Here is a 25,950-nt window from a genome sequence, read left to right as displayed (position 1 = left end):
GGAATCCAGGGCCTTTCCCTGCACAACCTGGAGGCCTCAGGCAGAAGAACATCTGCTCGGAGAGGCACAGACCGCTCTCGGGGTCACAGCTGTGTTATAGGCTGACTTGTGCCCCTGCCAAATCCCTATGTTGAAGCCCTAACCCCAGTGTGACTTTATTTAGAGAGAGGACCCTGGAGGTGATCAAGGTTAAATAAGGTCATTTGGGCGGGAGCCTAATCCAGGGACTGGTGGCCTTGTAAGAAGAGGAAGAGACGCCAGGCGTGTCCACACACAGAGGACGCAGGAAGAAGGCCCAGTCTACAAGCTCGGAACAGGGGCCCCGCCGGGACCAACCCTGGGCGTCCAGCCTCCAGGACCAGGAAACCTTCACTTCTGCTGTGCGCGCCGCCCAGTCTGTGGTGTTTGCGGTGGCAGCCCTAGCAGACCCACACACTGTGATTCTGGGCACCTGACATCGTCTCCCTGAGCCTGACTTTTCTCATCTGTGAAACGGGACCATCGTACCTACTACGTCCTGGCTCAGGGGGATGACAGCATGAAGTCCGGCAGTTTCTGGCACTCTGTAAGGTCTACATAAACATAGGTTTACCACGAACACTACGACAGATTATAACTACTCATCATGAACCCTGCAGGGACAGAGATAAGTGAAGAAATCCTCAGATTTAGGATCAACACAGGCAACAGTCGCTGCGAAAGGAAAAGGCCACTCTGGCCAGCCCTCGGGGCACTGCCTGCAGGTATCCTCTCCTGGTAAGCCTGAGCTGACACGGGTCTCCCATCCGCACACCGCTGTGTGGGAACACGTCAGCTGATGTGAGGAGATCACCACCCTCCAGGGAGTTCTCCAAACAGGCAGCCACGGATCTTGGCTTAGACCCCACCACTGCTGAGCTCCTGGGACTCCTAGGGCTCTTCAACACACCTCCATGCAACCCTACCCACCAGTACTGGAGGCCGGGGGTTGGGGTCTTCACTGCTCATCTTCTCTTCTCTGTCCCCAGGCCCTGGCAGAGTACCAGGCATGTCTGCACAAGGTGGGGGTATGGCTGTTACAAGCTGACTGAGTCTGATGGGAAATAACGCCCAAACCTAACATCTTATTGACTCCACAAGACACAAATAAATTCCGGCGATACATGCCCATGCTAGCTTTGAGAAATGATCCTCTATTTGTGAGTTTATTATTTCTGAGCTCATAAGGAATTGGGTATCATCATCATCATTGAACTTTTAAAGAAAATAAACATTTTGCTGAAATGCATCACTTAGTCAGATATTGCTGCTTCTGGATTATGGATACATAGCGGACACGTTGTATTTTGAAGTGAACGTCCACTCTTGGAAGTAACACTGTTTGCTGGCAGTTTATATCGCGTCGAACACTTCAGCATATGTTACTTTGTATCTCTCTCCGGCAGACCTCGGGACCAAGGGAGGTAATATTTTAAATAATTTTTCAGGTTTATATTTATAGGATGGATTCTGTATGTTGGTTCATGTCGTGTCTGTGTTTTGTAGAGACCATAGGGCCATACATCTACATTGCCAAGTGGGTCAGAGGATGGGGAGGCTGTGCCCTCCTCATTCACAGACAGACAACTGTACATCCCCATGGAAGCATCCGGATAGCCTCCACTGTTTTGCCAACCACAGTAGGATGTTTGAGGAATTGAATTAAGGGCATGTGAGGCACCCACCTGACCCATTAAGTTAATAATCGTAATTGGCTTAGTGTCTGCCTGCACCAGGCTGGCCGCAATGCTCACAGGGAGTTGCTCACCCAAGTGAGGTAAATGAGCTCTCAGGGCGCCGGGGGCCATGCCAGTCAGTCACCTGCTGCTGGGGCTCTAAATGGGCCCCGGTGCCCGGGCAGAGCTGGTTACCACACGGGTGGACAGCCTATTCCCAGGGCGCCTTCTGCTCACCTTGGTTCCTCTGTGGTCAGGCTCAGCACACAGGAGCCCTTGTCACGGTCCCTCCACAGATGCGGAGCAGAAGGCACGGCACCTGCAGTATTAACTCTCCCGTATTCCCCAGACGAAGAGTGCGGTCACCCCATCTTTCCTCCCCATCTCTCTCCAAGTTCCGGCTGGGTATTCGAGTTTGTTTCCTCCATGAAAGCACATGACACTGAGCAGTCGACCAACCGGCTGTGAGCAGCGTCACTCTTTCCGGAGACGTTCGAGTGAGTGTCATTAGGTGGCTTTTATTCTGCCGACGCCACACAATCCAGCCCTCGCGTTGAGCCCAGGTTCCAGACAGCGCAGGTCAGCGGCCTGCGGCAGGCCGGCTGAGGGGATTAACTCCAGAGGCTCCTTTCACTTAACTGGCAATTGCTTCTTTCTGCTCAACTGAGAATCAAAACTGCGCACAACTTCAAAACAGGTCACAGGACGGAGCTGAGTGCTTCGGGGAGTCCCACCGCTGCTCGTCCTCCCCGGCCTGGGAAGGGCTTTCCCAGGGATGCAGGCGGCTGTGAGAAACCTTTGCTCTCATGGACCGTCCTCGGGAGGTGGCCACAACATCCGCGTTCAAGGTCAAAATTCAGACTCTGACAAACCCTGGGGAGCCGGTGGGCGCCTGTGTTGTATCATGGGGCATCATGAAAATGAGAAGCTCACCGGGCCCCACAGAGCCGCGAGGCCCAAGGTCCCAGGAAGTGCGCCCGGGCTTGACTCGGCAAAGCCAGAACCGACAGAGCGGGTGACCCAAGTGACCATCCCGGCTGACATCACAGCTCAAGTCTGGCCACATACACCGCTTCACCTGAATTTTGTCCATGGCAATGCAGACACGTTTCTCTCGAATTATCAACCAATGCATGAAATAAATTTGAAAACTTCCAAAAGCAGTAAGCTGATAGTGTTTTGTCCATAAATATCTCTAAAAGTTCTCTGTGAGTCCCGTTAGCACTTAACTCTTTAAAAAACAAACTGCCGGGCAGGGGACGCACTAGCCGAGCTGATCAGGCCTGTGGGGCTTCTGCGAGGGCCGCACTCTGAGGGTCTTCACTGCAGCCTCCTTCACAGGGCGGCCCCAGGCCCTTCCCGTGCCCCCGCTCCACGCCCACCCTGGGCAGCACCGCCATGGCCTGTCTTATGGAAGAAGAACAGGCTCCCAAACAGAAACAAAATAACAGGCATAAAATAAAGCAAACAGCCCGGCCAGTGGCTCAGTGACTGAGCGTCGACCTATGAACCAGGAGGTCACGGTTTGATTCCAGGTCAGGGCACATGCCCGGGTTGTGGGCATACATACAGGAGGCAGCTGATCAATGATTCCCTCTCATCATTGATATTTCTAACTCTCTCTCCCTCGCCCTCCTCTCTGAAATCAATAAAAATATATTTAAAAAAACAAAGAGCATTTTTCACTCATTTCACTCAAACCTCATGAGACAACATCCTGCCTCAAAAGATTCAGTGGTGTTTTATTTGTCCCCACCAAACCTGGAATATATATTATTTTTCAATTGTGTAAGCATGACAGGACACACTGATCAAGATTTTAGGAATGCAAATATTGGAGCGTACGTTAGTAAGTGTGGGGTGAGGGGAGGCGAGGCCGCTGGGTCTGTTTGTCGGAGGGAGTGAGCGTCACGGGGCCTGGCTCTGGCCGGGAGTCTGCGGGGTAGGGGGTGAGGCCAGGGCCCGGGCTGTGGATCTGTCCTGTAATATAGAGATTAAAAAACGAGAAAGGGAAGGGAAGAAAGGAGAGCACACAGCTGCCGTCCCCCAAACAGACCTCCCATCTGCCACCCATGATTTGCATGTCACCTTCTCCGGGCTCATTTGTACTTCATTAACTGCCATTGACTTAACAAGATTTATGCAAATGACACCATAGGAGCTCCCCAACTCCCACTGCAATCAAGTGATTATGTATGTACAACTCTCCACAGCAATGAAAAATTCATACGTGACAGGCCACTCGCCGCTGAGCGGGCTCTGGCTTTCTCTTTTTCTTGCTTTGCTTTTTAATTTTTATTCCAGTAGACTTATCTTATTAGGAAAGAAAGAAGACACTCTCTGAACCAAATCTCCTCTAAGGCCTCAGGAAGGACAAAAAAGGGGGAGGTGGGCCCAGGTCCTCAGGAAATGAAGTTATTTTGCAGAAAATAAGTCATATTCTTGATGAGCAGAGCTTCCCCGGGAACAAGGGAGAGGAGATCGCTGCCTGCCGTGACCCTGCTGGCGCCCACCTGGGGAAGAGCCTCCGTCCTCACAGTGAACAGGCTGTGAGGCGTGAGTGATGTAATTCACCGGAACACAGACCGTCTGTAGGATGAGTCAGGTGGGAGCGTGCTCAAGACGGCCTCGTCTGTGTCCCAACCCATCGGTACAAGGTCCCCGTGGGGAGCAGCACAAAGACGGCCGCGATCACAGACACTGGCCTGCCCCAGCCAGCACCGTGACCAGCCCCATGAAGGTCGCGGAGGTTCCCAACTGGGGGGGGGGCAGGGGGGGAAGGCAGCACGCACGGCAGGGCTGGAGCGAGGGCTGAGTGTGGAGACAAAGCGCGTGCTGCTGGTGAGAAGGACAGGGCACGCCTGTGGCAGCAGCTTCCCAATGGGGGAAAGGCCGCTCCCCCCCCCCCCCCCCCCGCAAGAGCCACGAGCGCCCCTGCGCTGTCCCTGGAGAAACTCGGCCCTGCAGGCGCAGTCTTAGAAGTTTCTCCTACACAAGCACAGGTATTCTGTCCGAGGTCAGGGTCACACATGTTACACACGAGGTTGCTTTCTGAAGGCTCCTTGTGAGGCAGTGGAGAGGGTAGAAGAGTCGGGCCCCAAACTGGCCCCATCTTACCCTCCCTGGGCTTAATGTAAAATAAGGAAAACACAGCCACCCCAGCATGGCCATGTTTGGAATTCAATGGGATGCTGTATGCAAAGTGCTTCATCCTATATAATAACACCCTAACATGCAAATCGACCAACCAGCGGAAGGACAGGCAGAACGACCGATCACTATGACACGCACTGAACACCAGGGGGCAGATGCTCAATGCAGGAGCTGCCCCCGGGTGGTCAGTGCGCTCCCACAGGGGGAGTGCCGCTCAGCCAGAAGGCAGGCTCAGGACTGGCGAGTGCAGCGGCAGTGGGGGGAGCTTTTCCTGCCTCTGCTGCAGGCGGGTGGTAAGGAGCAAGGGGTCCAGGACTGCGAGGGGGGGATCAGGCCTAAGCCGGCAGGTGGACATCCCCCAAGGGGTTCTGTACTGAGAGAGGGCACAGGCTGGGCTGAGGAACCACCCCCCCCCCAGTGAATTTCGTTCACCGGGCCTCTAGTAGGATAATAATAAACACTAATTTAATTGTCCTTTATTCAACAAACAGGTCTGTCAGGTGTTTGGAACCCACTGGTGTCGGCAACGCCCCTCTGGCTCCTTCCTCTCACCTCTCCCTTCCTTTCCGCTAGGTGAAGTCATCCCTCGGTGGGGGAGGGGGCAGGGAGGGCGGGTAGGAAATCAGACTTTCCCTAATGATCTCGGCGCCTTTATAAACACAGACACACAAGAGATCAATGTGAGATCAATCTACACAACCGTCCACACACCCACACCACCCGGGGGGCCCACAGAGAGGCGCTGGCAGGTGTCGAGCATGAGGATGCGAAGATCCAGACTTGCTGAATTCAAACATTCTCTCTGCCATCTCCACATGCCAGTGTTTCAAGGGCCTTGGATCTGGCCCAGCGCCCCATGTCACAGATGCGGCCCCTGCGGCTGGATGTCCTACCAGGTGTGGGTTTCCAGGACGGGCTTGCCTGTGGACACAGCACTGGGGGGCGGGGGGCGGGGTGCGCAAGGAACAAGGAGCCCTGTGCACGACTCACCGGGAATGCAGCCCTGATTTAGATGTCCACCAGGTTGTTTTGAACATTCGCAATTAAAAGGCTTCCAAGGACCGGCTCAGTTTACACTTGCGGGTCGACGTCCTTCCTCACACAGACTGGACACCGAGCCTCCGAGGAGGAGCAGGTCCCCCCAGAGTGACCCAGGGACCCAGGACCTACCGGCCTGAGCAGCCGCCCTCGTCGGCAGCAGACATGAATGAAGGGAACAGTCTAGTATTAAGTTCTAATGTCCCCAGACCAATTACTAAGTGAGAGTAAGAGAGCAAAAGCTTTTTAAAATTCTCGTTAAAACAGTATCAACAGCATAAAATCACACATTACCATTACGTCATGCAGAGAGCTGGGTTTATAAATGAGCACACAGAGAAAGAATGAGTGTGCGTGGACCTCCCCAGGGAAGGAACCGCGAGAGGGAACACACCCACCAGCAATGGGGCCCCGTGCCAGTCCACACCGTTGTCGCCCAGGCTCTGAACGTGTCTTGTGAGGAACCCTGCAGCCTCCCTGCTCTGGTCCCCCGACAACATGGTGCTAACCCCCTCCCCCCATCTAACCTGCTCCTCGCCCATAGCAGCTACGGCTACATTCCCGAAAGGCTCGGGCCCTTTAAGGGTGGCCAGTGCCAACACAGGTTCCTATAGCTGTGGAGAACTGCCAAGGTGCGGGCAGAAGGGGATGGCGGAGAACGGCCGCCCAGAGGGTCATCGCGGTCACGGCAAAGTCCACGAGAGGCAGAGCCGGCATCCTGCCCACGGGTTTTCCCTTGTTCAGGCAGAATGCACTAAAAACCAACTGGCCTTTTTTAACCAACTAAAAGATGGCATTTCCAGAAGCCACAGTGCCGAGTTAAACTCTTCATTTTCCTTGGAAATATAGCAGCAAAAGATGTCATGTGAAGGCCCGTTGTACTTGCGACATAAAGCAATTCGGTGTCTGGTTTCTGGGCTAATGAAAACCTATCCAGGCTAGCAACCTGGGCCAAAACAAATGCTCGCATTCAGTCCTCCTGTGTAATGAGGAAGTTTAATTAAGGCCCCCCATTACAGCTGTAAATGTTCCTTTATATAATAAGGTCTAAATGAAACCGAACCTAATCAAAGTTACAATTCCTTCATTAGCAAATTACAAACAAGAGCGCACAGCTGACACACCGGCTATGATTATCACAACTAATTGCCTCGTTGTTACAAACTAGCCTGAAACGGTGTTCAGATGTCCGTCTGCGAGAGCAAATTAGGGCCACGTCGGGCTATTCCCGGGCTCACAAGGGGCTCTTGTGCGGAGATCTGATTTACCCCCGTCGGCCGGCGGCCGGCGGCCCAATCAAAGCCCAGCTACAAAGGCGGCCTTTGAAGCCAGCTCAGCCCGGGACGCGCTCCATATGCAGGCGGGCAGACCGCACTTCATTAGGTCTGTTGTCACATTTTCCCTCTTCTTATTCTAATGATCCCATTTTAATACACACAGGAACCTCTTCTAATTGATGTCAAGTGAGTGACTTCCACATTCATCAACAGAGCACATCAAACAAACCTCGGCGCGCGCGCCAGCGTCACAGCCAGGAGAGACGGCGGTGTGTCTCAGCGGCAGGGAAGGAAGGAGGGCAGCGGCGTACCTGTTTAATTGGGATGGCTCGGCCGCTCCCGATGCTGTCCGCGCGACTCTCCAGGCCTTTCTTCTCTTTGTCCGGGTCACTCCCTTTCCGAGACTGCAAAACGAAAATAAAGTTAGCATTTGGCCGGGCTGCGGCTCACAGATGGCGCCAGGTCTGCCCTGGCTTGCGCACTTTCTGCAAACATGTATTTGGAGGCCAGGGAGGGGGTATGGATACAGACATCCGCACGCGCACCACAGAAGCAGGCTGTGGATTCTTTCGTCTCCACGGGTGCGTCCTCTCATGGAGAATTTTCTAAACTTTTCCCCTGCAAAATTATCTTTTAATTCTTCTTTAAAGAGTTCAAAATTCAATTACTAGAAACCAATGGACCATATAGAAAAGTAACGCCCAACAGGAAAACACATTCCGAAGCTGCCGCTAATCCAGCCGGGGAGACAAGGGCTCCTGGCTGCTTGTTGGGGAACCCTGCGACATAAATGCACACATTTAATTAACGTCGGAAGCATTAAAAAAATTCTATTAACGGCTCAGCTGTGCAGTGTGATGGTACACGCTCGATTCGTATCGAGGTGTCGTTAATGCTTTTATTGCCTCCGCATGGTGAGGAAACAGCAAATTCAAAGTCAAACTCGTGTATACTACCCCACCCCCCCAAAAAAAATAACAAGTGGGAAGAAAAAGTTGAAATATCTTTTCTGACGAGATGTCTGTATTTGGGGGGAAATGAGCAGCTTGGTTTGCCGAGCACCTGGGACAGTTTCCCCGCCGTGTTGCTGACGCTACGTAAACAGCCGGGGAGCTGACGACCAGCAGGAGGGTAGCGGGAGCCACACCTGAAGTGGCTGGGACCTGGGGATGTTGGGGACCGTGTTAGCTACGTCTCCGGCTCTCGGCCGCACGGGGAAGTCAGAGCGCGATGGCTTCCTGACAGATTTATTTCATTATGAGAGAAAGATCTGAGACTCGTCCTCCTTAATAACTGTGCTGACAAGTGACAACTTCACTCCATTACTTTTCAATGGGAACATTACTCACGCAATATTGAAAATGGAGAAACATTTTCGTGTGCTTTTCAAATCTGAGATGATGTATGAAATGAGCAGGCTCGGTGGTGACCGGTGCTGCTGTGGCAAGGGAATGCCACCCACTTTCAAAGGGGTGTGGGGTGGGCACTGATTCTGCGTTAGGGGTGCCGCCGTGGGATGTAGGGAGAAGGTTCCCTGATGTAAGCTCAGAGGTGGGGCTCCCACAGGCACAGGTGCTCATGAGAAAGCGTGCTTCCCAGTGACCACTCAGGGAACACCTACCTACGTGCCAGGCGCTGCACACTGGTTTACCTGGGACAGTCGAAGCCCGAAGACAGAACAGGAAATGAAACAAGCAACACATAGAAAGTTGCAGGAGAACCTAAAACTGAAGGCTTAGCCCTGTGGGCAAGAAGGGAAACGGAGCCATTTATCAATTCCTTGCCATGAATTTTATCTAGGGGTTAGGGCGGGGGTGGGCAAACTTTTTGACTCGAGGGCCACAATCGGTTCTTAAACTGGACCGGAGGGCCGTAACAAAAGCATGGATGGAGTGTTTGTGTGAACTAATATAAATTCAAAGTAAACATCATTACATAAAAGGGTACGGTCTTTTTTTTAATTTTTTTTAGCTTTATTCATTTCAAATGGGCCAGATCCGGCCCGTGGGCCGTAGTTTGCCCACGGCTGGGTTAGGGACTCACTTTTCTCTAATTAATAATGTGTGGTAAGAGCTATGCAATAATCCTAAATTCTCTTCTTCCCAAATCTCAATTCACGGGAAAGCTGGAACTCGAGGTTTCCCGTTATAAAATAAGACTCAATACTCACAGGGCTAATTTTTTAAAAATTGAAATCAACAGAGATCATTAAAGGTACTTTTGGAAGTTTATAAATTTGGAAATCCATCTTCATTACTCACTATTAACCAGAATGATTAACAAAACAAACATGAAAACATTAACGTCTCCCTCGAGGCAGCACATCTGCCCCGTCGCTGGGAGCAGGACGCTCAGGTTCCAGGGGAGGCGGGACTGAGGAGATAACTCCGTCCGTGTTTGATCACACTCTGCAGGATGCATGAGAGTGAAGCACAGCCCATACAAGCGGAAATTAAATTCCCCAACAACTAACATGTTGGTGAGAGCCCTAAAACTAACATTTCCAGGAGAGAGCGGTGGCTAGCGGTCAGGCAGAGGGTCTGCTGAATCTCAGCCCATGATTACGTTTGCTACAGCACGCTGAGCACAGTCCGACCACTAAACTAACACAGACCCGCTGGACAGAAACACTGCCACACACACACATCCCCAGGACGCTCCCCAGCTTTGCCGCCAACTCGGAGACGACAGCCCCAGGAGCACAGCTGCGTTCCCGCTGAAATGGCTCCGTGAAATCGTCAGCTACGCGGCAGCGCTGGTCCCCACCGCCTGTGCTGGGAGTGACTGCGGTGTGTCTGCTTGACACGCACAACTAGAAACCTAACAAGAGTTTATGCACCCACCACGGAAGGCCGGCAACACGCCCAGAGTGACTGCTTAGCCTGGGCAGACATGGAACACAGCGGGAAGAGAGGTGGCAACGAGCTCATTATCACCTCCCTCTCTACAGAAATGATCAACTTTCTCCCGTGGGATGGAAGAAGCCAGGACGCGAAAACCCCATCAACCGCCTGCCACAGGGACAGGAGCTTCGCGGCAGAGCCCTCATGCCCAACGGAAACCTCCTCCCCCTCGAGCCCAACGAGTGGGACTCTGCGGTGGCCACCCACACCATCCTTCTTACACGACCAGCTTTGCTGCCTTATTTTTACGGTGAGTTTCTATGAGCCGGGCAGCGTGTACTCACAATCTTTGGTCACGGGCATGCGGGACTCTGTGTAACGGTGTTGGCATGATACAGGAAGCTTTTAAAAATACCATGTAAGTCACACCATTTTCCAAAGCTCGAGGAGAGGCAAAGCAATGCCATGTACAATTACAGACACAGTGAAGTAAGATGAGAGCATGCACACAGACAGTAAACACCCAGTTCAGGCGGGCTGCTCCCCGGACAGGGAGGCAGGGGTGGGGGGGGGGGGGGGGGACTGTGACTTGCCCCCGCGACTTGTTCACTTCCCGAAGCGGCAGCTTGCACTGGAGGAGCGCACAGCACGGTGCGTATGCCTGTGTGCTTTCCGTTCCTATATGCCTGAACATACTTGCAAATAAAGCATCTTACCCACACACAAATCAGGGCTACTAAGCTACCCTAATTGTACGAAGAACCCCTAATACAGAACCAGGAATTGAACGGTTATAGCCTTTTAACCGTTCTTTTCTCAAAACAATAATTTTTTTAAAAAGTTAAGCAAAATAATATATAATTTAGCTTTTGATTAGTAAAGTACAATTCCTATCGCAAGTAAAACACATAATCTCCTGCCACAGCAGAGAAGTTTAGTTTCTGCTATTTTGTAGAAAGTGCATGTGATTTATTTTTGTGTGAAATTGTGGATATATGCAAATAGAAACATCTAGCCCAGCGTGATGCATTACAGGTCCACGCTGTCAAATTTATAAGCTCGGTGTCTGTGGAATGATGTTTGAACCACTTCATTCCCTCGGCCTCTTTCCAGCGCTCTAATAAAGGTGGACAGTGCCCCTTCGCCTGGGAACTGCAATCCCAGCCTGCACCGTTTTTTGCTAAGAGTGTTCAGCATATGGCACCTCCGTTCTACTACACACTGTCATATAAACACTTTTTTTTTTTTTTTTGGTGGGGGGGCAATTGAGGCCAATAATTACCAACAATTACCAGGGAAGAAGAGTCTCTGAGATTCCACATGTTTATGAACAGGTGTAAACTGGTAACAATGAGTTTAGTTGCTTCACTGCTGCAATTTCAAAATATTATGCCTCCTTTTCATTCCTTGGGTGACACTGACATCTAGTGGAGTTAATATCTCTAAGATCTTCAACTTAAAAATACGAACACATCACTGTCACCATCACCATCATCGCCATCACTCTGTCCAACGTCAAACCCAGGATTCCAGTTGTTTCCTTAAATGCCATGAGGCAAAGCCATCGCAGCTCTTTTCTGACCCTCAGCTCCTGTGCCTGCGAACCACTCCGTGCAGCTGGGTTCTGCGTCTGATGGTCACAAGCAAACTGCTTTCCAGCATTTAGCGAGGAAGAGAACAGCGATGACAAAGCACAGCTGCAGGGCCAGACCTTTGCATTATGAGACTTTCCCTGGGACCTAATGAAGGGAGACTTCCAGGCAAGGTAAGCAGGGGTTTTTATTGGCTCCGCACCTGGGGCACCTGGCCCGTCCAGGGTGCCTGTGTGCAGGGCCCACACGTGTGCAGTGTGCCCGTGGACTCTCCCCGAGGCCCCCTCCCCCGCCTTCTCTCTAAACCACTTTCTCTCGTATGTGGGCAGACTCTGCAGACCCCAGGCTCCAGCAGGCTCTGCCGACAGCACAGGGAAAGGAAACATTCATTTACTGAGGTACTATTATTAACTTTTCATTCACTGAGTTCCTATTACCTTCCTGCCTCCAGGTTTTCTCTCTGGTCCTTCTCTGTGGGCAGGGTCCGGGATACTACGTTTGGGACATTCCAGGGCCACCCTTAACCTGTGGGGACGGGGCTGCTGGAGCTCTCCTTCCACAGCCCGGTTTTCAAAGATACTGCCCGGCTCCTCATCTTTCTGAGAACAGAAACCAAAGCCAGTGGCCAGTAAACGCAGTCCCTGGACACTCTCCTGAGCTGGGAGGACGGTCTCTCCTCCAGCCCTGCCTCACAGGAGGGCAGAAGTGCAGAAGGCGCTCTGGTCCACGCCCAAAGCCCACCCTCTCCGCATCTTCAGCAGGTGAGGTTCCTCAAGTCCACCGAGCCAAGAGCGAGGCACAGCCTGTTCTGTAAGGCGGCTCCTTCTCAGCCCCGAGTCCCTGACCTGGTGTCCGCAAGTGCTGCGGGTGCAGGACAGGGCCGGGAGGGCGGCCCGGCCACCCGTCACGCGCGGTGTGTCTGAGGTTCACGGTGAAACAGCTTCCTCACGCACTCACAGTGACACGTGTCAGTCACCTGTTTTTCGCAGACACCTAGCCACCCCTCTCCTCACCTGTCCCACAACCACCTCTGCTTTCCACTCTCAGAAGTCACTTCATGATGTCAGTGGCGTGAGAAAAAAGTGAAAGCAATGCCCAAAGGCTGCATCTTCCCAGCAGACCCACCACACACAACTACTGCTGTTTCCAGCTCAGAGAGGTTAAGTAACCTGCCCAAGGTCAAACTGCTGCGGGCAGCGGAGGCTGGCATCCGAGCCCGCTCTGGCGGGGCCTCTCTGTCCCTCCCGCAGCAGCGTCTGTCAGAACTCACCTGGCACAGGGCACAGCAATGAAAAGGTGTGAGCTGCCAGCAACGGACTGGGGCGGTAACCACTGTCCAGTGGGAAAAGCACTGCCCACATGGGGGGGGTCACACATCAATGCCCCCTCCACACAGGCCCGCAGGTCAGACGACAGGCCCCCGGCCACCCCAGCGGAGTCCTCCTTGATTTCGAGACCGGGAAGACTGCACATAGAACTTCTCTGCATCCAATCACCGGTGACCAAGCAAAGGAGGTCCAACTGTTAAACAGGGCACCGTGGGCACCAGAGCCGGCCCCTTGGCTGTGGGCGGGCCTGCGCAGCGGAGGGCGTTCGGCCGCATCCTGGTCGCCACCACGCCCATGAGCAGCTGCCTGCAGCGCGGAACCCTGTCCCAGCCCCCATGTGGTGACAACTCAAAATTTCCCCAGGAATTTCCAAATGTCCCCGGGAGCAAAGCCACCGGCTGGGAAGCATGGTGGGTAAGCACATGTAACGCAGGCACGGACCCAGTCCCGGAGGGACCGTCCCTCGGAGCCCTGACGGATGGGTGCCGTCGCTGGGCGTGTGGAGGGACAGGCAGGCAGCACTTCTGCAGTGAGGGGTTCTCTGCGCCCCAACCACCCGGGAGCTTCTGAAAGCTACACAAGCACAGAGTCCGTCTTCCGAGACCTCAGTGCCAGAGCTGAGCTACCGTTTTTAAAGGCTCCACAAGGACCTGAAGAAAGGCCCAGGCGGACAGCCTCGTGGCCACCAGCCTCCAACCCGGGAGAGGCGAGTCCCCGGCCACCCCAGGCTGAGGAGGGGTCGGTGGGCTGGTGTGGCTTTTCTATCTCACCAGAAAGGCCAGGCACACACGTCTGGGGACTTGGGCAGTTTTATCATCGCTCTAATCCCAATGTGACCAGTCTCTAGCTAGAGACCAAGAAAGTCACAGGATCATAGATAATCTTTGTACAAACCCTTCACTCTTTTTTTAAATATTCTTATTGATTTTAGAGAGAGGAAGGATGGGAAGGAGGGAGAGAAAAGATAAAAAGAGAAAGAGAAAGAGAAAGAAAGAGAGGGAGAGAGAGAGAGAGAGGCAGACCTCACGCCCTGACTGGGGATTGAACCTGTAACCGTGTCTGGGACGACGCTCCAACCAACTGAGCCACACCAGCCAGGGTTCTCACCCTTCATTTTTGACACATGGATCAGAACTACCTGCACACCAAGAAATTCCCATTTTGCTCACTATCTAAATCTTTGCATCCCATAATTTTCTCAGACTTCCATGGAAATCAATGTTAGTCTCATTACTTTAGTTTGGATTCCACAAATATCACTGAACCATCTGGTGGGCAGATGACTACCAGCGGGAAATCTCTGAAATCACACTCACGGTGAAAAGGTTGGACCGGCGCTTGGACTGCTTCCGGACGGGCGTCGGGGTGTTGGCAGTGGGAGGGACGTCGATCCGCAGCTCCTTCTGGCTTGTGCTGGGAGTCGATGGGACGGAGGAGGAATAGTCGCTCAAACTCCCGCCTCCGTTGCTTGTCTGCAATGATTCAAAACCAACGTTTGGTTAAGGACCCACTCCAGGAACCAAATGCCACCTCCCGTGTGGGGTCATAACGAACAAGTCAGCGAGTCACCCCGGAGAGACGCCCGCGCCAGGCTGGGAGCTCCTCGCTGTGCAGCCGGTGCCGGCATCAGGCACAGGCGGTTTCCTTCCGGAACACACCCGCCCTTTCACGGAGTCCTTCGTCTAAGAAGTGACTTAAGAAAAACAAGCCTCTATCACTTAAGTTTTAAAAATTCGAAAGTGAAATGTAGTCGCTTTCGCTTCCAGCTGAAAAGGAAGGCGCTGGTTGGACTCGGTGGGGCCTGTGGTTACTTCACTGCTCTAGGTCCACGCAGGAAGCACCGTTTTGCCCACCGCTCACAGTTTGAAAATGCCATCTGGAAAATGTGACACCTTTTGGGAGGTATTTCAAGATTCATAGAAAACGAAAGCTGCCTACGGGAGGCGTGAACATTCGCGATAGAACCTCTACAGGCCTCAACTGTAGATGCGGCCACTGACCGACTCCCCACGGAACTGGAAGCCTTCTCGCTGCATCCTTTTACCAGGTGCCCGTGAGGCTAACACCTGTCCAGGCAATGTCAATCAAAACCGCAAGTGCAAGAAAAACAAGCCATGTTCCCTTAAGGGATTTCGGTTAGGTTCTTCATAGTGACAATTATTTCATTTACTTCTGAGTAAATAATTGAGCAAATGTTGCTATGGAAAGATCGTTTCTGCAGGGCCTCAGGGACATGGGAATTGTAACTGAGGGCTGCTACCCAATCTAGGCGCACAGGGAGATGCGCTGCTGACATCCATCCACAACTGTCCCACCTGCAGGCAGACGAAGGAGGGCCAACACGGGGTCCTTAAGAAAATGTTTTAATGGATTGATTTGAGAGAGAGAAGGGGGGGTGGGGAGAGAGGGAGGGAGGGAGGGAGAGGGAGAGAGAGAGAGAGAGAGAGAGAGAGAGAGAGAGAGAGAGAGAGAGAGAGAGATTATTCCACTTATTTATTCATTGGTTAATTCTTTTATGTGTCCTGAGCAGGGATTGAACCTGCAACCTTGGCATACTGGGGCAATGCTCTAACCAACTGAGCTACCCAACCAGGGCCAACACAGGGTAATTTAAATCAACGGCAAAAACAGTGAGCACAGCTCCCCTCTCTCTCTGGGCCAGCTCGTCTCAGCACACTGGCTGTGACGGGAAATGTTCAAGAATACGTCCCATAAAAACCACTTGGCCCCAGCAGTGTCCGAGGGAAGTGTTAAGCCAATTACCAACTTGCTGTTATTCAGAAAGTTGAAAAGAAAAAGAAAATCCACCTACGGCTGGTGGACGACCCTCTGGGCAGGCACGGTCTCCTGGGCTCAGGCGTGCCTTTGGGCCCAACCTCTCGCGCGCCCCACGTACCTGGCTGATGTGCACGGCGGACACCTGCGCGGAGCAGACGGAGGAGTGGCTCGGGGAGTTGGGGAGCGACTTGCAGGGCCCTATGGACAGCTGCTGCTTCTTCCTTGTGGCGACAATCTTCTGGGCAACTAGTGGGCAGGGAGACGAGAGAAGTCCACGTGAGGCTGGTTTCCAAAGGCAGAGAATGTGATGGGGACCGGAGCCCGTCCCTGTAACCCACTATCCCTGCAGCAACGGGATTCCTGATTGTTAGTAGGTGCATGACATGGACGCGACATTTCCGGAGCCTCCTCCTTCCCCTGCTCCCCAGCTGAACGTGGTCCTGCACACAAGTTCCGACAACAGAAGGGGCATGTGGCCGTGCCCAGGAATCTTTCTTGGGAGAGCTGCCCCTGGTCCATGCCTTCCCTGTGTCTTTCCTTCCCGCTCCTTAAAAAGCACATGTTGGCTGTGGTCCTGGGGGCCCCCTTGGGGACAAAAGCCACACCTGTGGCGTGTGAGACAGGAGGAGCCCTCACAGACCACCTCAGAAACCTTGAGTGTAAAACAGAAAAACACACTCCTATCTTGTTTAAGTTATTCTAATAATTAGATTCCGCCCCACCCTTAGTTACTAGTGGCAAAAATAATCCTAAATAAGACAGGTTAATGTAACCAAATCTTGAAAAATAAAAAATCTGTTTGTTTGTTTTTTGCACAGCCCAAAAGAATCACTCACCTTTGCAAGCTGCCTCACAGAATTATATTCAAGGACATGTAATGATATCAAAGACTTTTTTTATTTAAATATATTGCTACACACATCGGAAGTTCATCTTAATCAATACGAATCTAAATTCAACCAGCCATAACTTGTCCCAGCAAATAGGCTCGCTGATAAAGCATATTGGATTTAATTGGAAAGGAAGTCAACGATTAGAAAGCTCTTCCTACACCCATAGGTGTCACTGCAGGAGAGTAACTGCAGCTTTTATTTGAATAGATGTGTGTCTTTGGGGACGAGCTGTAATTAAGTTCAATGATATTCAATCCTTGTGTTTGCCCAGAGAGTTGCTCTTTTTTGCGGACACCCATGCACAGGAGCGCATCACTGCCCCCAGCAAAAGGTTACAACACAGAAGGGAGCACACGGCACCCGCAGGCCATTTCTCCTCCAAATGCACACAATTGTAATAAGGAACCAGTTTGTCCGGAGCTGATGGCCTCCATGTAAATGAATGATAGTATAAATATGATTAAGTGAAAACGCAGTATGTAAAAAATGGCTCCCAGAGATGAGAGCCAGCCTCATTAGGTACAGCCCACCTCCAATAGGCCTCTTATCATCCTGAAAGGATGATATCAATTAATTTATCTTCCCGTAGTGTATTGATCATAACCTTCATCAGCTAATCATGTTTAAATTACAGAGGAACAGTGCGGCACTCTGTCATTTCAAAACCATCGGCGTATCGATCTGGGGTCTTTGAAGACGTATATTAGAGGATTTTATAAATCATTATGTGAACTCAAAAATAAAATTTAAGATCAGATTCCAACAGCTGCAACACATGTGTCGTGCCAGTGAGCTGAAATCCCAGAGACCAGGAGTAAATTAAGTTAAAATCATGACTGTTTGGGGGATTGCCCATTTACTTCTTTTTGGAGGAGGGAGGAGAGCAAAAGGGGGTTTCTGATTATTAACTCGAATGCATGTTATTTTACTGCAGCCTCAGAGTCACTCTGCAGTTGGAAGGCCAGAGTGACTTTGATCTGAAAGCTCATTAAAAAGCACACAGGTCAGAATTAACAGGGCTGGGCATCTGGAGATCTCTGCAGACATTTCCTGCAAATGTTTTCTTCGCAGGGAGATCTGAGAAGCTTTCTAAGATAAGTCAAATGAATGTCCCATCCTTCCTCCGTGGAGGCCCACCCGCAAGAGCAAGTTCACCAGCCACGAGAACGTTTTTACCCGCGAGTACCCCTCCCACCCAATCACACACGGACAGGGTGGTACCGAGCATGAGCCGGAGGGTAAGGGTTAAAATTCTGTTCATTTAATTATTGTTCTACCACATTAATTACAAAACACTGGTAGCATTTTTGGTAATATTTTTGGTAAATTCACGCTCATAACTTGTGGCATTTTTTAACTTAACTCACATTTGTTCTATTTTCCCATATTGTTATGTCCATACCCCAACGGAAGAAATGAAATTATTTACAAGTATGTTGTTCTAAAATAGACTCTTTCAAAACTACAGGATAACCCACAAAAGTAGGGAAAACTCAACGGAGGGCAATGCGAGTATCTGACTTAAGAAGGAAGAAGACGAGTAAAAGGCCCTGGCCACTGTGGCTCGGTTGGTTGGGCATCGTCCTGTGCACCAGAAGGTGGCCAGTTCAGTTCCCTGTCAGGGCATGTGCCTGGGCTGTGGGCTCAACGCCGGTAGGGGCCATGCAGGAGGCAGCAAATAAATGTGTCTCTCACATGTCAATGTTTCTCTCCCTCTCCCTTCCTCTAAAAATCAATTAAAAAAATACTTTAAAAAGAAAAGAAAAGAAAAGGAGGACTAGTAAGAGGAAAAGGAGAGGATGAAGCAACTGTTGTGTAAGGTTTGGCACCCTCTCCACAGCGAGGATGAAAATCTCTGGGATCCCCACAAGCTGCCTGCCGGCTCTACAACCTGAAGAGACCACGGCCATCTAAGACAGTGACCCGGCCCATCCCTCAAATGATCTTGCAAAAATCGGGGTGAATCACAAGACATGAGAGATGAGATGGTCTGTGTGAGTCGGTGAGCCCCTCCCCCAAACCGAAGCCAAGGAGAGGGAACTCCTGTTGCCTGGGGTGGGGGTGGGGTGGGGGCATTGTTCTATTGTAACTGGAATCATTAACTACTCATATTCAGAACATTTAAACGTTAATAGACTTAAAACATAATATTACCCCAGATTATGCTGACTGGGCCATTTTTATAACATCTGAGTTTTGTCTACATTGGATCATTCAACAAATGAGGATGTTACATATTTTATAGAAACATGTGTGAATGAATGATTCAAACAGAACACAAACACTGAGGTTACTTAGAAGAGGAGGAAACACTTACCACTGAGAAGTGATGTTTCCCTGATTCTGGTGACCCACGTCCCTACACAGTCGCCAGGGGAGCGAAGTGGCCACAATGTCCGCAGCATCCACTGCAAATGTTCTCTGTTTTGCTGACGCCAGCCAACTTCACGAACCCCCTGGCATTCCCACACTAATGCTCACTGCTGTTTCAGGTCACTTCCTCCCACCATTTTGCATTTGATTTAGGTAATCCATAACAGATATCCTTAATTAACCCCTTCAATCGTATCTATATACACTGTATAAGCTTCAAAATGAAGCACGGAGCTCGCCAGTGCCCAGGGGGGAGAGTGCAGGGGCTGCTGGGGGCTGGCAAGGGCCCCTGCTTGACCTGGGTCATGAATTTGAGACCATTTTTAAAGCCAATCCCTTAAGTACACTTTCATGTATGTATTTCCATCCTTCAATTTAAATGTAAGCAACAAGCAAAGTGAGTTAGACATTTACTATCTCCACAAATTTTAAAGTTTCCATCGGATAGATGACAAATGGCACCCTTTAATTAGTGGTAAATCTGAGACTCAGCTCCCAAATCAGACCTCATTAAACCCTGGCGTGGTGCCCATCCTGCTTCGCTTTGCCTTCCCATCACTCCCACTAGGAGGGAAAGAACAGGCCCGGCTACACCAGGAAGCAGGCCCGCCCCACAAGGTGCCCTGCCTCTTCCCCCCTTCACATCTGACGCTGAGTCAGGCCACAGATGCGAACAAGGCAGAGGGGACCACAGCAGGCGGCCTGCATCCCCCCCCCCCCCCCCCGCCGCCAACCTAGGGATACTGCCTCGGGGCCAGGAGACACCCTATCTCCCAAGGGGCTCAGCCAATGCCGGCTAAACTCCATTTTCACAATCTGCCTTCACGGAAGCAGCTGGACTGTCCCCGATGTCCCTCCCCCTCTCCTGACCTCCTCAGCCTGGACACAGCCCGCATCACCGAGGTCACTGGTGATGGCTGGGAGGGGGCATCTTACCTGACCGCTGGGCAGCAGTGGGCGTCGCTGCAGGTGCCCTGCTGTCCTGCCTCCCTCCCTCCTTTCGCGGCCCCCACATTCCTGTTTCGTCCTCCACCTACAGCTCCTCCTCCTCCTTCCCTGGCTCTTCCCCGTGGGGGACTCTGGGCTTCCCTCTCTCACCCTGTTCGATCTCCATGCCCTCCCCCGCAGCCTCTCCACCTCTATGTCCACGGCTGCACGTCCACCTAACAGCCTGGGCTCCCTGCATTCTAGAACCGCGTCTCCGAGCACCACTTGCAGCTCCCGGGCAGAGGGAGAGAGACGATTCTCAACGTCCACAGGGCCCAGCGAGCCTCCCTTGGCCACCAGACCTGCTTCTCCAGATTCCCCCTCCACTGACTAGCCTCCCCCCTCACACACTCAGTAGGAGACATGACGGAGGGTAGAGTCTACCACCAGAATCTCTCTCAAGTTCATCGTCACGGCCACTGCCTCCACCCAAGACCTCATCTTTCCATGCTGGTTACCAAAAGCAGTCCAGTCCCCTCCACGGCCGCCCAAAGGAACGTGCTGCAGGTGGCCTTCTATACGGCCAATCGTCCTGCTTACAGTCTAACAGCCCCCCATCCTGCAGACGCCCTGAACCTCCTCACACAAGGGGCGCCCATGGTTGCGAGGTGAGTGCTTTGCCTTCCACGCAGTGGGATGCCCACAACCCTGACACTCCTGCCCATCACAGGTCCTCCTGCACACGGGAGGGGCGACATGCCCAGTGGGTGTGGGAGGAGCGGCCTATCCCTTCCCAGTGCCCGCAGCTCCGGGGACAGTGTGGGCTCCTCAAGGCCCGCGAACCTCTGGGGACCCTGGTTTCCACTACAGCAGCGGTTCTCAACCTGTGGGTCGCGATCCCTTTGGCGGTCGAATGACCCTTTCACAGGGGTCACCTATGACCATCCTGCATATCAGATACTTACATTACAATTCATAACAGTAGCAACATTACAGTTATGAAGTAGCAAGGAAAATACTTTTATGGTTGGGTCGCAACATGAGGAACTGTATTTAAAGGGCCAGAAGGTTGAGAACCGCTGCACCTCAGGAAGCCCAGGCTGCGTACCAATCCATGGGTAATGATGGGATCGTCCTGGGGCCCAAGTCTCTGGTCTCATTTCTCAGCTGGCTCAGAACCCCACGCTGGCCAAGGAAGCCTTTGAAACCCCACGTCCCACATTCCCAGCCCCACAGCCTACATACAACCAGGCAGAAGTCCCACAGCTGCCTCAGCCACTGGCCCTCTACAGCCTGTAACTCCAGCTGCCCCCCCCCCCCAACCCCCGCCCAGACACGCCTTCCATCTCCCCATGGCCAAGTCCTCGAAGAGCCCCCACCTCAGCACCACCGCCCTGGGAGCCTTCCTGTCCTACCCATCCAGACTGCTCCGTGGACCCCAAACCCCGAACACACACAGGTGCGAATGTGGTCGGCTCCGCATCTCACCCGTACCTGGACTAGGCACAGCTGTGTGTGCATGGACATGTATACAGGCACACACACGTACACAGTGTGTACACATGTGTGCACACACGTCACACACATGGAGAGGGGTATATTGATGAAGGGATGCAGCTCTAGTCCTCGCCCTGAATCCTTTGAGCCTGGTGTATAGAAACTGCTCAGTAAACGACTCGCCCATGACCACTCACATGAGGTTCTGCCTCCTGCTCTGGACCAGGGCAGGGTCACCTCTGAGACTCCTTTTGCATGGCTCCAGCTGGCACCCACACTATCCAAAATTAAGCACAAATCAAGCTTTTTAACTTCATTAATGATTATGACATTTTTGGCATAGTCCAATAAATGTTAGTGAATTTAATCAGCAAAACATCCTCTGTGGATTAAATGATTGACTCGAATTAATCAATTCATAAGGACTTCCGCAGGGCCTCCTGTGAGCCGGGAAAGGTGTATGTGTGTGGGGGCGGGGGCAGGAAAAGAGGGGCACCACCTGGTCTCTAATTTCAGCAGCTTCCACTCCAGGAGCAAAATCCTCACCCTCCATCCAAGGAGCTCCCCTTCACCAGAGATGGGCCGAGGCGGGGTCCCTTGTCCCACATCCCCTTTCTTCACTCATCATTTACTCAGCTCCACCAGCCAACCTTCTCCTTGTGCAGGTCCCCAGGGCCCCAAACTGGCCGGGCCTCCCCCCTTCCTCCCCCCCAGTCCACTGGAGCCTGGAGATGTAAGTGATCAAGTAGCTTGGTGATAAGCTGCTTCTAAACGTTCTGCACGATTCTGTCCTTTCCAACATCAACTTCTGCTCCATGAACTTCGCAGCGTCTTCCGGACTCTGCAGGGCTCTCCGCACAGGGCTCTCCGCGAGTCCCAAGGACGCCTCGGGCTGTGCTGGAGGCAGATGCCTCTTGGGGGGGGGGGTGCTAGCTGAGGGTGGCCCTGGGGAGAAGCATGCAGACTTGAAGAGCCACAGTTAGATGCCAAGTGGACACGGTGTAAATGAAGCCAAATGTGAGGGAGAGGATGGTTCTTCAGCTACTGGGAACAGCTGCAGGCAGCCCCGGAGGCCAGTCCGGGTGGGGGTGGGAGACCCATAGTTTGAGTAAGCAATGTTAGACAGGAACTTCAGTATGAGTGATAAATCTAATAGAAATATTTGTCATCTTCATAACAGACACACTTGTGAAAATCAACTGGCTTGAGACTCCAACTTTACTCCACAGAAACTTTACTCCATTTTAGGACACCAGGTGCACCCGGTCCACCTCCGCTGGTGCCAGCACCAAAGGCAGCGTGTCCTGCACCATCCACCGGGCTCTCCCTCAGAGCCAGGGCGGGGGCAGAGCTGAGAGGCGAACACCCATAAATAATGAAACCGCCAGGGACTGTAAATCTTCCAGCAACAAATAAAAGATCCCCTAACGTCTCAACTCAGTTTTAAATTACAGTTGAGTGATCATTAAACTATCTTATTAATTAAGAAGAAATTAATTACCAAATTATCTATGAGTTCTGACTTTGTGACTTAGGAGTGAAAAGAAATGTGAAGTGGATTTTTTCTCAAAGTTAATGAATGTTAAAATAAAGGGTGTGTTCTGTATGGTGGTAACCCTGTGCCCATCTCCTAGGTTTATTTCCATATTGTCTCTGTTTCAAGTACAGAGGCTGTGCCCAAACACTAACAAAATGAAAACGGGGTGCGGGGGGGGGGGGGGCGGTGTGCTTGAAGGTCTCTTGGGTTGTTTGATGCCTTATGACAATTAGTGAACCATGGGGACCACACTCGGGGACCCTGGCACCGACACACCTGAATATCCTGCCAGACGGTGCTGCCCGTCAGAGAATAGGCAGTTCACGTGCCGAGGCAATGGGCCAATGTGACCGGCCGCCGACTCTCCTGCCAACGCCAGGCACCATGCTTTCCCTGCACTCCCAGGGCCAACGTGCACCTGGCCCTCATCAAGCCCTGGCCACCTGGATAACGGAAGGAACGCAGACTCCCCAATGGGGATGGGCGAGAACGTATAAGGAAGTGAGGGAGAAGATTCACAGGGGAACTAGGAATACATTTTAAGAATCTCATTTGCAAAGAAAAGTGACAAGTGTGGATTCAATCCATAAGGCACCAGGAGGCCATCAGAACTCTTCCAGGACAAGTGACAAGATGCTTTGGGAGGACACGTGGTTGGTTTGGAAGATGCAGGCCATCCCTATCTGGACACTGGAGGAAGGAGAGTGTGTGTGTGTTGGGGTAAGGGGTGCTCTGTGATGGACGTCCCAGGGTCTGGACTCAGGAGCCTGGCTCCCCGGGCTCAGAGGCACAGTGATATTTTGTTTTGAGACTCTCATACCTGAAACTGCTCTGACTCTACCCTTATACCTGTCTTATCGATGATGCAAAGCAACCAAAGGAAGTTCTAAGGTGACAGAAACTCAGTGATGTCGTTTTGGCTGAACCCCAGTTTACAATCCGTCAAAGCCGATTTGGGCATGTAACCTACACGGAGTTATGGTTCCTGAAACCCGAGGACACCCACCGTATTGAGAAAGTGCCCGGACCCTGTCCCTCAACAAAAGTTAGACCTTCACTTCGGCAGGAGAAACTCAGACCCTCGTCCAGCAAGGCGGCCAGCGTTCCTGCCACTCCCTCCAAATCCCCAGCCGCCCTCCCGCGGCCTACTTGCCCCTCGAAAGCCCCGCTTCCCACGGACACCATGTCTCTGGTCCTCAAACGGATCTGACTTGAGCATGTGCATGTTTCCACAAAACAAACCACCAGCCACCAGAACAGTTCCTGATTATAGCTGCTACTAACCAGGACGGACAGGCGTCCTACACCTTGAACAGGTCACGAAGTTCGTTGGAAAGGCTCTTCTGTGCATCCCTGTGTCCTTGTCAGTGGGAATCTGAGAGGCCCCCAGCAAGTCTTTAGGAGAAAGGGTTTGGTGGGGAAATCCTGGAGGACTCACCTTCTATGCACCTGCACACACACACGGACAACATTGCTATGGTACTGAAAAGAAAAAGCCCTGTGACCCAAGACGGGACATGGCAAAAAACCCAGGCTCCCTTTAATTTCTTCCAGCGAAGCGTTCAACTTCCACAAAGCAATGAAGTCTGAATTCTTAATCTGAGATTCAGTTCTTGTCTGTATTCTTTTTATCTCTTGTATTAAAACAAATTTATCTTCATTTATGTCACAATTACCTATTACGGTTGTTAATTTGCTGGAAATGAAGCTATTGTTTAATTGCTCCTATTAACCGGGACTGAAACGCCGGCTGTAATAAACAGTTACCTTCAGGACGGGCAAAGTCACGGCTGCTGACAGGAATTTCAGAATTTGAAAAGAGGGGAAGCGTCTACCATTCCAGGCAGCTGCAGTTCCCGCTTCCTTTCAGAGAAAGTGAGAGAACATAAAACTAAGGGGGGAAAAAGCTGGTCTTTCTGATTTTTTAAAATATGCTTTTATTGATTTTTTTTAGAGAGAGAGAGGAAGGGAGAGATAGAAACATCAATGATGAGAGAGAAGCATCGATCAGCTGCCTCCTGCACGCCCCCACTGGGGATCGAGCTTGGAACCGGGGCATGTGCCCTGACCGGGAACTGAACCGTGACCTCCTGGTGCATGGGACGATGCTGAACCACTGGGCCACGCCGGCCGGGCAATCTGGCGTTTATTTATATGTGGACTCAAGGATGATTATTCTGATCATAACTTGTTGCCACAAGTTATTATTTGTGGCAACAAGGACAACAAATTATCTCCCAGGAGATGCACGTCCCCGTCTTCACGGCACAAATGTCCTTTAAAATTGAGTCCCAAAGTGCAATTGCCCTGGGGTGCCCGAGTGCCACACACTGGGCTGACAGGCAGTGGGAACCAAGACGCTGACCCTGCTGGGGTCTCAGGCCTCTGAAGGGCACAGGGACCCTGTCCAGACCCAGAGGACTGCAAACATCCACTCCTCTGAAAATGAAGTTTCAGTTCATCCCAAGACCATGTTGTCAAACACCCTTCCGTCAGTCTGGGCACGGGCTGCTGGGCCCCACCCTCAATCAGCATTTCTCCCCTCGGAGAAAAGGGAGGTGCTGTGCAGGGCATGGCCCGGAGGTCCCAGGACTGCACCACAGCTCCTGTCAACAGCACGCCCAGCGCACGGTCAGCCCCGGACATTCCAGGGACCCTCCAAGCCTGACCCTCCGCTCACACATGCTGTCTGGCCTTCCTCAGCACCACACTCACTGCCTGAGTCCAGCACCCTCGTCCGAGACCTGGCCACACCAACCCTCCTTCCCAGTGGGGGCCCTGGCGGGTTTCCCTCTCTGCCTGCGGCCCAAATTTAACATCTTTCACTCCCCCAGGCCCTCACTATGCTCAGGGATCGGGGGTTCTTCACCCAGGTCCAGCCCAGCCTGAGGGACTTGATCTGTGTCTCTGGCTCCTTGTCCAGGACCCTGGACCAGAGGTTTAGAAAGAATACAGCTGTGCCTGGATTGTGCATAAAAGCCATGTGTGGAGATTGCCCAGAGAAGCAGGGCGCCACGCTG

General features: G+C 52.0%; 1 protein-coding gene across 9 annotated transcripts in view; it reads right to left on the bottom strand.

Annotated features, from left to right (window-relative positions):
- AGAP1 (ArfGAP with GTPase domain, ankyrin repeat and PH domain 1) overlaps positions 1 to 25,950 on the bottom strand; it is a 409,239-nt gene that overhangs the window by 200,833 nt on the left and 182,456 nt on the right. For all 9 annotated transcript variants that reach the window (XM_059703631.1, XM_059703632.1, XM_059703634.1 and 6 more), the window contains 3 exons: positions 15,822 to 15,949; positions 14,242 to 14,397; positions 7,474 to 7,566 (listed from right to left, as the gene is read on the bottom strand). In XM_059703631.1, coding sequence (XP_059559614.1) covers positions 7,474 to 7,566; positions 14,242 to 14,397; positions 15,822 to 15,949 — 377 coding nt within the window. The remainder of the gene's footprint in view (positions 1 to 7,473; positions 7,567 to 14,241; positions 14,398 to 15,821; positions 15,950 to 25,950) is intronic.

Source organism: Myotis daubentonii, chromosome 7 (genome assembly GCF_963259705.1).
Source record: "Myotis daubentonii chromosome 7, mMyoDau2.1, whole genome shotgun sequence".
NCBI lineage: Eukaryota > Metazoa > Chordata > Mammalia > Chiroptera > Vespertilionidae > Myotis > Myotis daubentonii.
Note: the sequence above shows the minus strand (reverse complement) of the source record. Positions and strands in the feature narration are given on the sequence as shown.